Below are 12,320 nucleotides of genomic sequence, written 5' to 3' on the forward strand. Positions count from 1 at the left end.
GGACCTGAAACGTCAACTCTGTTTTTTCCTTCACAGATGCTGCCAGACCTGCTGAGCTTCTTCAGCAACTTTGTTTTTGAACCTTAATGTTCAGATTGTATTCCGTCCGGACCACTCAATTCAGACCTTTTTCTTCGTGAAAATATTTGCAAGGCTACAAGAAAAAGACAGCAAGCAGTGTGGGCTATCTCTTGGAGTCAGCATGGACATAATGAGCCAAATGGCCACTTGTTTGTATCCATTCTATGAAGAATTACAGCTTAGTCCTGAACAAGGGGACATCCAGCTCTTTCCATGATGTTTTGCTGAGTGCCAAGAAGTTTGTCTTCAGTAGGTTGGAGCTGGGTGGATAGCGTGCTAGTGTAATTCAGAGCTCCAGGCTAATGCTTTGGGGTGATTGAAACCCATCACATCATGGCAGATGGTCACATTTGAATTCAGTAAAACCTGGAATGAGAAATGGTGATAATGTAGCTATTGTCAATTGTCACCGTAACTCACCTGCATTGGAGTTGTATTGTTGGCAGTCCAGAGGACATGCACTAGATTGATTCCAGAGGTGAAGGGTTTGTCTAATGGAGAGAGATTGAACAGTGTGTATACTCTATACTGTCTAGAGTTCAGAAGAATGAGAAGAGATCTAATTGAGGTATATAAGATGATAAAGGAGGTTGACAGAGTGGACATAGAGAGGGCATTTCCTCTTGTGGGGCAGTCTAGAATGAGAACCATAATATAAGGATATGTGGTAGCCGATTTAAAACCAATGAAGAGGAATTACATCGCTCAAAAGCTATGAATCTGGAATTCACTACCACAGTAGTCACAGTGGTAGGATATTGACTAAATTTGAGGAGGAGATTGTTTTTTTTAAAATTAGTTTTGGATTGAAAGATTATAGAGAGCAGGTAGGAAAGTGGAGTTGAGACCAATGAAAGGTTGGTTATTATCATATTGAATTGCAGAGCTGGCTTGAGCTGACTGCCTACTCCTGATCCTAGTTCTAATGTTCTTATACTATACCGCAGGGAAATTCTCAGAATTGTTAGTGTGTAGAAAGAGGCCATTTGGCCATAAGCTACAATATAGAACTACTTACATGCCAAAAAGCAGAAACACCATCCGTGGATAGGGTTAAGCAAATTTCACAACTAACAGATCAGATGTAAGCTTTGCTGTCCTGCTGCATCCAGTCATGAATGGTAGTGGATAATTAATAAAGTAAAAACTGGAGGAGACACCTCCACAAATATCTTCAATGATAGAGTATCCAGCACATCAGGGGAAAAGATGAGGCTGATGTATTTGCAAATATCTTCAGCCAGAAGTGTCACGTGGATGATCTATCCCAGTGTCCTAGGTGACCAACATCGCAGAGGCCAGTCTTCACTCAATTTCATTCACTCCATGTACTATGAAGAAATAGCTAAAGGCAGCAGATTCTGCTATGGGCACTGACAACATTGTAGCAAATATGCTGAAGTTTGATACTTCAGAACTAGTTGTGCCTGGCCAAGCAGCTCTGGTAGAGTTACAACACTGGCAATGAGGAAAATTGTCTAGCTATGTCTTGTCTGCAAAAAGCAGGGCAAATCCAACCCAGCAGTTATGTCCTGTCAGTCCTGTCAAAATTGGAGACAACAGTAATCAAGGGAAAAGTTTTGTGGTGGCCTGAGTCATACCTAGCACAGAGGAATGTGGTTGTGTTGTTGTTGGAGGTCAGTCATCTCAGTCCCAGGATATCACTGCATGTGTTCCTCAAGGTAGTGTCCTACAGTCAACCATCTTCAGCTGTTTCTTTAATAATCTTCCCTTCATCATGAAATCATAAATAGAGATGTTCACTGTTGATTGTACAATGTTCAGAGTTATTTGTGACTCCTCAGATGCTGAAGCAGCTCATATGAATAGGTAGCATCCACGTTTTTGTTAATAAGTGGCAAGTAACATTTATGCCACTCAAATGCCATCCTAAGCAAAAGCGAATATAACCATCTCCCTTCATATTCAATAGCATACCTATCTCTGAATCCCCAACTACCAATGTCTTGCAGATTGCTATTGACCAGAAACTGAATTGGACCAGAAATATAAGTACTGTGGTCAGCAGAGCAGATCAGAGGCTAAGTATTATGTGCCAAAAACCCAAATCCAGACTCTCAATGCCTGCACAAGTCTACAAGGCATCCTATTGATTGGTGTCCTATCCACTACCTTCCATGTTCATTCCCTTCACGAACCATTTACGATGACAGCAGTGTGTACCATCTACAAGATGAACTGCAATAACGTACCAAGGTTCCTTTGACAATACTTTCCAAATATATCACCAGGAAGGCTAAGGGTCACAGATGCTTTAGAACATCACTGTTATCTTCAGTGTCTCTACCCAAGATATGCAGAAACTGCCTGATTCACTGAGTTTCCCAAATTGAACTGAACTTGAAGAAAAGCACTGTCTACTTGAACTGTTCAAACAGCTTAAGACTTCTTCCATAGCCTGGAGAGTGCCACAAACTTAACTGCCTTTCTACTGATATGAATCTTTCTTGTCAACTGTAACCCAGTGTGGCCCCTGGCCGTCTGTTTTTCATTATCATAAAAGTTTAAATTTGTAAACACTTCATCAACAAACTCCCCATACAGCTTAAGTCACATGCTTCCACGGAAAGCCTGTTTTGAAATCCCTGTTTAAAAAATGACAAATTTACCTTTTTTTTTAAAAGAAAAGTCTCTTTCACAAGATTAAAATCTAAAACGCATTTACCTCTACTTGAGAAACCAAATTCCCAAATGATCATGTATTATAAACGTTTATCACAACCACTATCTAAATCACATTCCTTCACTTTGCCTGAGTCCAAATCTCGGGACTCCATGCCTAACAGTACTGCATGCTTGTACGCACCACCACCTTCTCAAGGGCAATTAGGAATGGGCAAAAACTGCTGGTTTAGCTGCCGATGCCCATGTCCCACGAATAAATTTTTATAAGTTGTAAAATTGAAGTCATTGGTAACTGGGAAAATATGTTTCACTGACTCAAGTCATAACTAACAAAGGAAGATAGATAATTGTGGTTGTTGGATACTAAATGTCCCAGCTCCAAGATGTCATGCAACGAATCTTCAAGGTCCAAATGATCTGATTAAGTTGAAATTTCTTTAAAAGAACTCATCTTTTCTTTTGCCTGCTGGTGCAATTAAAAATGTGAAATTGTCCAGAGTTTCAGTACAGATGATTATTGTCCATTGGCCCGTGCTAGCAAATTTCATATTAGTCTGACTTCAGACTAATTTTCTCTGACTTCAGAATGACTAAATGCAAAGATGTTCAATTGAACAGAGATTGTTGGAACAACAATAGAAATTAGTAGAAAAAATGTACCAGGTCTGGTGGAACGTATGGAGAGAAAGCAGGTTTGATGTTTCAGATCCAGAACTCATTTCTGAAGAAGGAGCTGAAACATTAACTCTCTACAGAGGCTGCCAGCCCTGCTGTGTTTTTCAAGCAATTTCTGTTTTTGTTTCCGATTTCCAGCATTTGCAGTTCTTCGTTTAATTGTTTACGGAATTGAAGGAAGCCCAACAACCTTGGAACTGTATCCAAGATGCAGCATACTAGAAGGGGAAGGGGAAATGCTGCTAAAATTAAAACAGATATAGTCATAGAATCCCTACGATGTGGAAGCAGGCCATTCAGCCCAGTGAGTCCACACCACTCTCCGAAGAGCATCCCACCCAGACCCACCTCCCTTCCTGTAACCCTGCATTTTCCATGGCTAATCCACCTAGTCTGTGCATCCCTGGACACAATAGGCAATTTAGCATGACAGTTGCCCAAAGGTGGAATCGAACCTGGGGTCCCTGACTTTGTGAAGTAGCAGTGCTAACCACTGAGCCATCGTGCTGCCCTAGTTATTGGAAAGTTGTTTGTGAGGAATCATGCTCTGACCTAGTTATTGCTATGTAAGTCAGAACATAACTTGACTGTCTTGGTCAAGAGCTCTGTTTATGCAGATAATCACTCAGAGGTACATTGCTAAACATTTTTATGGCTATGACTACTTTCTGTTGATATGACAAAATGAGTGATCATAGCCATGACAGCAGAAGTACTGCTGGGCAGCCTCCCTTCTGTTTTACTTTAAATTCATTTCCACAGTGAGTACAAGTTTAAATCCTTCACGGAGGCAAAATAATAGGATTTAGAGTTATTTAAAGTGAACAGAGATGATCTCCTAGTTAGAGTTTAAGTAAATACTGTTCTGTTTGCTTCACAATTACAGGTCTTTAGTAAAGTCAAAAATCTTTCCAACTACTGATGATAAGAATCCTGAAGATCCTCTAGCAGAGGTGAAAGATCCTCTACCAGAAAAACTGAAGCAGTCTGTTGTAAGTAATATTTTTTATTATTTACTACTTGGATTTATATGCAACTTTACAGTCTAAAAATAATTTTCAGATATGCAGCTTTATATATTTGTATTTATATAAGCGTGACAGAATAAGATACTGGAAACATTGTGATGACAGATCCCTTCCAGTAGAACCATAGTGAGCAAGTTGAATTTTTACAACAGTCCAGCAACATTCGTCTTATTATTCTTGTGGTAGCCCAGAAATTGCTATGTGTATTTAATTCAGTTTCACAAATCACCACAAAGGAAATGTTGGTTTAATAGATTAAGTACTGAATTTATAATCCTACTATAATCCTTCCAAGTTCATCCATATAACCAGTTGGTCTTTCTGCTTTGTTCTTCCTCAACTAGCCCCCTGTCCTGACAGTTTCCTGCAGTCTTGAAGGGACTGACTCAGAGCAAAGTACAATTCTATTATTCCATAAAGAACTGCGAAGGCTGGATATCTGAAACAAAACATCTTATTTTGTGCTTGGAGACCCTATAGCTTGCAGGACTCTATTGAGTTCGTTAATTGTAGAGCCTGATCACCACACCTTCCATGTCCTTTACCCACCCCCACTCCCCAAGCCCAGTCTGACATGGGCTGATTTCAGCATAGCCACCCCATTTGACTCACCTTTGCTCCCTATTATCAGCTTTTCTTCCTCCCTGACATAATTATCATCCATCCTTTGGAGTCTGCCCAACTGTCATTCTTTGTCTCTCTCGGCTCCATTTCTGCCTATTTGCTTACTCTTCCTACCACCTGCACCTCTACCCTGCGCCCCATTTTTGGCGCACATGCCACTATTTGCAAGCTCCTATCAGCCTGAAGAGGGATCACTGGACTTGAAACGTTAATTCTGCTTTCTATTTACAGGTGTAGCCAGACCTGCCCAGTTTCTCCAGCAATTTCTGTTTTTGTTTTGCAATTCCACGAGTACGTGTCCCTTCGGTCATTTTACCCATGCCCACACTTTAAGTAAACTTGTCGGCAATTTGTCTGATCATTTTACGAGAGGTGGGGAGCATCAAGATTGAGTCTAGAACTGTCATTAACCAAAGCTGATGCGTATATTCTTCCATAACGGTCAGAAACCTTGGCGTTTCCTTTTTCCATAAAACCTTGTCTAGATAACCTGTCACTGACTGGAGTTCAAAATCAACATTTTCAACATTTGTGACTTGTCTGAACATTTGTGATTTGTTTTTGGCAAATATTTATTGGGCTAGCCAAAGTGGAGACTGAAGAGAGCCCCACAATGAAGCAACTATTTTAGGGAAAAACATAACAGGAGTTGATCGTTAAATATAATTGTTAAAATGATTTAACACAAGCAGTTCTGAAAATAGCTATTGATTTCTTTTTCTTGTGTCTTCTCCAGAGTGAACGTTTACAGTCTGATCTGATAGTTTGCACAGTCATTGCCATCTTGTACTTTGCTATCCATGTCAGCACAGTCTTCATTGCCCTGCAGGTAAAGAATTTGAGTTTTTAATCTGCGGAATAACACACAATAAGCCAAGGTTTTCCAAAGCTATGTCTGATGACCATTTTGGGTGCCTTAGAAAAGGTTTTAGAACTGATTTAAGGAAATATTAGGTGACTAAACCCTTGAGGCCAGAGGAAATTTTTGTGGAATGTTTCACAGTCTGCTGTTGAATGCCCAGTTGTGTAAAATCTCCTTGAGAGACATTAATTTTTTGCACTAGTTAATTGATATTGAACTCTGCTGGATTGAGCGTGTAAAATGATGATCAGAGCCGAAAAGAAATATAATTTCTCGCAACTGTATTTGTAAGGCATGATTGTTGAACAGACGCAGATCATTTCCAATGGAATTTACTTTGTCAGGGGAAGAATTTTGTTGTATGCATTAATGTTTTACTGCATCAACAAGACAGTGCTTCATGAATAGACAAATTATCATAAAATGTTAGGGGGCTTCTTATTTGGGAATGAAACAGAATGATTGGAATTTCAGTGTTGATCTGAATAATTCTCCACTTAGACTGCAGACTCCACCAATCCAGTGACCTTCATTCCAGTTACATTCACTCTCAGTCAACAAACTGTCCACATTTGTAAGCATTATTTATCCACTAACCTTTTCAAAATGTATAATTTTGGAAACCCTCCTCACTTGAAAATCTTTGCCAATTGCTGTCACATGAAATCTCTTCTTTTAATGCCGAGATGACTGATAAATGTTATCCCAGCCAGCCCACATCGCATGATTGAATGATTATTTTAAAAAATAATACTGTTTAGAATTATTAATTTTAGTGGCTAACTGACTTTTTGGTAATATCTAAAAATTAAAAATTCAGCTGATTCCGACATCAACATGAATTATATTATTTGATTTGGAGTTACGGAGTCTGTTCTCCTGTTTCTGGCTTCCTTAGCCTTCCTGGTTAGATGTCTTACAAGTAATCTACCAACTACAGCATCTAGAATCTCAAAATTGTTAGCGCATAGGAGAATGCCATTCAACTCATTATGTTGCTGCCGGCTCCCCAAGAGTATCTCATTCAGGGCCACTCTTTTATTTTCTCCCTGTAACCCTTTATTATTTCTTTTCAAATGAGTACAGTTCCCTTTTGAATGGCTTGAGTGACCCTGCATCTAACCACACTCTGGCAGTGTATTCCAGACTCTGACCACTTGTTTTTCCACTGTCACTTCTGCTGCTTTAACTAATTTTTTTGTAAATCTGTGCCCCCTCATTCACAATTCTTTCCATGAATACGAACATTTTCACTCTATTCATTCTGTCCAGGCCTCTCATGGTTTTAAATATGTCAATCAAATCTCCTCTCAGCCTCCTTTACTCCAAGGAAGACAGTCCCAGTTTCTCCGATCTGTCGTCATAACCAGAAAATCCTCACCCCTGAACCATTCTTGTAAAACCTCTTCTGTACTCTGTCCAATGACCTGTCTTATGTCCTTCCTAAAATGTGGCACCAAAACTGGATGTATTCATCCAGTGAGGCCAGACCACAGCAAATGGCTATTGATGCTAGATAATTTGTACATTTTTAAATCTAAGATTGATAGATTTTTATTAACCAACCAAAAGTATTAAAGGACATGGGGCAAATGAGAATGTATAGCATTAAGTCATAGATCACTCACAATCTCACTGAACGATCCAGCCAGTTTGAGGTGCCAAATGCCATTTTCTGCTTCCTTTGAGACTTAAAATCTCCTGTTCGAACTATGTGACAAAAATGGTAAGATTCTAAAACTAATCCAAATGGCTGAGAGCAGCTTAAACCATACAAATCCATCATGACTTAATGAGTGGTAGTGTTCCTTGCGGTATTGATATTGGAACCCTAACGAGACCAGTTGGATTAACCAGAGTAATGTTGGCACAAATGACAACTCTGTGTAGTATTTATAATTAACTTTTCAAATCATGAAGTAACCAAAACAAAAGCTGAAAAAGTTTGAATTTGTTTTACTTTTAGCTTCTTTTACTGGTTAAATTCTAGTCTGTGAGCTGAGCTTTGCTGGGGAAAAATATGGTATGTTATCAATTTGCAAATCAGGAGATCAAGAGATTTTCCTTGAGTTTGCAATTCTCTAGGACTTACTAATCAATTTAAGTTGCTTTGCACAAACAAATCTCACTGTTAATCTCTGTTCTTTTTAAAAACGTGTCTGGATTTGCACATTAATTGCTCATTAAACTTGCCACAGAAGGTTAAGTCCACCGAATAACAGAGTAAGCACTTTTCCAATGTGATGATTATTAATGCAGTGGTAACCAGTCTCTGTTAGAATTATAGAAATTGACAGCGTAGAAGGAGAAGAAGGGTCTAGGCCCGAAACGTCAGCCTTCCTGCTCCTCTGATGCTGCTTGGCCTGCTGTGTTCATCCAGCTCTACACCTTGTTATCTTAGCATAGAAGGAAGCTGTTTGATGTCTTGTGCCAAAGTGGTAGTCTCCCTACCATGTGAGCCAGGAGGCCTGAGTTCACCCTTTTGCCCTGGAGAGTGTCATAACATGTCCAAACTTTTTGATTAAAAAATAATTAGAAGGAAACCATTAGGGCTGTTGCAGTGACCCTAACTCTGGGCCAGAAGGTCCAGTTTCAAATCCTAGTGTCACGTGTGCCTGAACAGATCGATTAAAGTATCTAGAAAGAAGCCATTGGCCTACTTTATAAACTTACACTTTTTGAAGATTTTAAAAACATTAAATTTGTGGTTTAATATTTGTTTTCTTAATTTTTGTCTTTTTTCAGTCTCTTAATCCAACTTCTTGTTTTATTTACCTTACTACACCTTATTTGACTCATAAATAATCTGCCATTTCCCCCTCGCATTCATTGTTCCGTTCTGGCTTAACCTCTGAGTCATCTTAAAGATTCCACAAGTAAGTGGAAATCAGTGAAGAATCAAAATTCCCCTAGAATTGAGGCTGCAGTGCTAGTTGCTCAGGAGGAATTGAGCAACTTCTTAAATTTGTGATCAGCTGAGGAGAAAAGATTGCCAAAAGAGTCAGGGAGTCATAGAGCTATACTGCATGAAAACAGACCCTTCAGTCTGACTCATCCATGCACACCAGATATCCTAAACTAATCCCGTCACATTTGCCAACATTTGGCCCATATCCCTGTAAACCTTTCCTGTTCATGTACCCATCCAGATGCCTTTAAATGTTGAAATTATACAGGACTCCTCCACTTCGTCTGGCAGCTCATTCCATATACACACCAACCTCTGCATGAAAAAGTTGTCCCTTAGGTCCCTTTTATATCTTTCCTGTTTCACTTTAAACCAATGCCCTCTAGTTTTGGACTCTCCTACCCTGTAAAAAGACCTTGGCAGTTCACTCCATCCATACCCCTTATTATTTTATAAACCACTGTAAGGTCACCCCTCAGCCTCCAATGCTCCAGGGAGAATAGCCACAGCCTATTCAGCCTCTCCCTATACTTCAAACTCTCAAACCCCGGCAACGTCCTTCTAAATTGAATGCGGTATTCCAAAAGTGGCCTAACCAATGTCCTGTATAGCTGCAACATGACCTCCCAACTCTTATCCTCAATGCACTGACCAATAAAGGCAAGTGTACCAAATGCCACCTTCACTACTCACTCTCCCTGTGAGTCCACCTTCAAGGAACTATGAAACTGCACTCCAAGATGTCTTTGTTTGGCAACAGTCCCAGGACCCCACCATTAAGTGTATAAGTCCTGCCCTGATTTGCTTTATCAAAATACAACACCTCACATTTATCTAAATTAAACTCCATCTGCAACACCTCAGTCCATCGGCCCATATAATCCATGTATGAAGCTTAGTTTGTGCAATGTAAGTCTGGTCAACATAGGAAGAACTTTGTATCTGCTATGAACTGTTTTCCTGTGCTGTAGGATTGCTACTATTGTGGGTGAGTGTTTGATGTGGGTCAGATAAGCCAGGGTAGTAGAGAAAGTCAACAGAATATTAGCTTCAAGGAAAGATTGGAAAAATCGCTGGTTATTAATATTTGACATTGTTACTGAACATTTGTGAATTGCATCAATTTATCTTAGTTTTTGGATTTCAAAAAGTGTTGAATTTTAACCTCTTGTTTGTTCCCAAAAGAAGCGGCTGTAATAAAGCTGAGAGTAATGCCAATAGAAGGGATATAACACCTGATGGGCCTCTTGGTCTTCAATTTAAAAAGGAAACTAAATTAAATTTGCATTTGTGTTACATTGTTAACTTATCCCAAATTGCCTTGAACAGTAAATTGCTGTTAAGTGCTGCCAACTGAACATACTGAAGTAGATGTACTGTATTGACTATGTATTTTTCTTGTCTCCCAGCCTGTCCTCAGCTATGTGCTGTATACCCTAATAGGTGCAGTAGGATTTCTAACACATTACTTGCTGCCTCAGCTCAGAAAACAACTCCCTTGGCATTGCTTCTCTCATCCACTGCTGAAAACCAAGGAGTACTATCAGTTTGAAGTGAGAAGTAGGTACTCCTCTCATAGCTATACAGCAATAACTATAATGAGTTGCGACTATCCATTCAGGTGCAATGAATGGTTCTTGAGGTTGTTGAGGTTGGTTGGCTCGCCGAGCTGGTTTTTTGTTTCACAGACGCAAAGACACGATCAATACTCACTCATCTCAATCCACATGGACAAGGAGAACCACCACTTCGACTGGGACAACACCAAGATCCTGGGACAGGTTAGGCAGAGACAGGCACGAGAATTCCTAGAAGCATGGCACTCCACGAAGCATGCTATTGATAAACACATTGAACTCGATCCCATATACATTCCACTACGAAGGAAAACCGGAAGTGAGGCTATCCATCTCAACGGACCCCAGAGTTTAAAAACCAGGTGGGAAAACACACTGACGCTTCATCGGAGGCTGCACTGAGGATGTTACCAAGCATGGTAACGAAATGTCTGTGAAACAAGAAACCAGTTCGGCGAGCCAACCAACCTCAACACCCACAACCCGAGTTACAAATCTTCTCCAAAACCTTAATGAATGGTTCATTGATCTAATTGCTGTATTGTATTTTCTCAAAATATTGCATTTCAAAGGAGTCTGGCCATAATGTCAATGTAAGATTTACCAGAATAAGCTGTAATATTAGCTGCATTTTTCAGGAAAGAAGCAAGTTCAAAATGAAAATTAGTTATTAAGAATTCAAAAGGCAATTTTAAAAAAGAGAGGCAGCTCACAAGAAGACTTGAAAAATATCTTTAGGGAAATAATAAACGATAAACAAAACGGTAAATGTGCTATTAACCAGCCCTAGTTGAGGTTATATCCCAAGATCCTCCTTAGCTAATCTTTCATTTTTATTGGCATGGATCCACTGCCAGTACTCTAAAGTATGTAATTGGGTCAATTTTCAAAACTGAATTTGAAGGAAGAAACATTTCTGCGATTATTGAAATGTAATTACAATGTAGTACAATTAACATGTAAGTTTCACCTCAGAAGGGAAAATCCTCCATACTTTTGACAAATAAAACATCTGGATCAGTGCTTTTGATTTCCAATTAGAAATTGGTTCAAAATGTTCAAAGCATTTCAAAGATATCTCTTCGGGTAATATGATGTTTTCATTGCCAAGAGTGAGAGTTGTGTATCTGTAAACATATTTTGGTTGCAAGCTTCGCTGATCCCCTGGTCACTGCAAAGATTAATAGTCCAATTATTATTGTTATTATTTATGCGCTGATTTTTTTTTTGTTAAAGCACCTGTAGCATTACCACTTTGAACCTGTTATGTACTAATGATAGACTGATTGGCTTTGTGCTGTTCAAAAACACCCTTATCCATTTTCTTCTCTCAGATGCTGCACATGTCATGTGGTTTGAAAGGATGTACGTTTGGCTTCTTTTTGTGGAAAAGAACATTATTTACCCATTGATTGTTCTCAATGAATTGAGCAGCAGTGCTAAGATGATAGCTAGCCCAAAGAAACTGGACGCAGAGTAAGGTGTTTCTCTTTATTATTCTTTTCCTCATCTGTGTCGTTAGCTTTATTCCCCACTTTTTAACTTTGCTTGGCCAGATGCAGCAGGTATTTGATCAATCTGTAGCTCCTAGCCACTTCCCAAACCTGGCAGCTCAAGAAGCTTCAGAGACGTAACCTTCCAAAAATCTAAAGTACATTTTTTTTAGATCTAATTTCACAGATTGGGAATTGCTTTATTTTTGCCTGTTTTTCTGGGTTATCAGTGGAGATTTGATACAGGAACTGTAAATCTATATTCATAGCTTTTTCATTGTACAAGAATTGTTACTGGGGAATATAATTATTTCAACTGAAATGTCGTTAATGTATTTGACTGGATAGGGAAAATACATTAGAAGGCATGACTATACAAAGGCAGTGAACTGTTTTTAAAAAAAAAAAATGGGCTTACTGCAACAA

The 12,320-nt window shown here is 39.2% G+C and overlaps 1 protein-coding gene across 1 annotated transcript in view; it reads left to right on the forward strand.

The window, feature by feature from the left end:
- Positions 1 to 12,320, forward strand: part of pcnx1 (pecanex 1) — a 235,804-nt gene that overhangs the window by 162,832 nt on the left and 60,652 nt on the right. The window contains exons 14-17 of the mRNA XM_048600454.1: positions 4,289 to 4,394; positions 5,791 to 5,883; positions 10,234 to 10,384; positions 11,736 to 11,877. Coding sequence (XP_048456411.1) covers positions 4,289 to 4,394; positions 5,791 to 5,883; positions 10,234 to 10,384; positions 11,736 to 11,877 — 492 coding nt within the window. The remainder of the gene's footprint in view (positions 1 to 4,288; positions 4,395 to 5,790; positions 5,884 to 10,233; positions 10,385 to 11,735; positions 11,878 to 12,320) is intronic.

This window comes from Rhincodon typus, chromosome 8 (genome assembly GCF_021869965.1).
Source record: "Rhincodon typus isolate 14 chromosome 8, sRhiTyp1.1, whole genome shotgun sequence".
NCBI lineage: Eukaryota > Metazoa > Chordata > Chondrichthyes > Orectolobiformes > Rhincodontidae > Rhincodon > Rhincodon typus.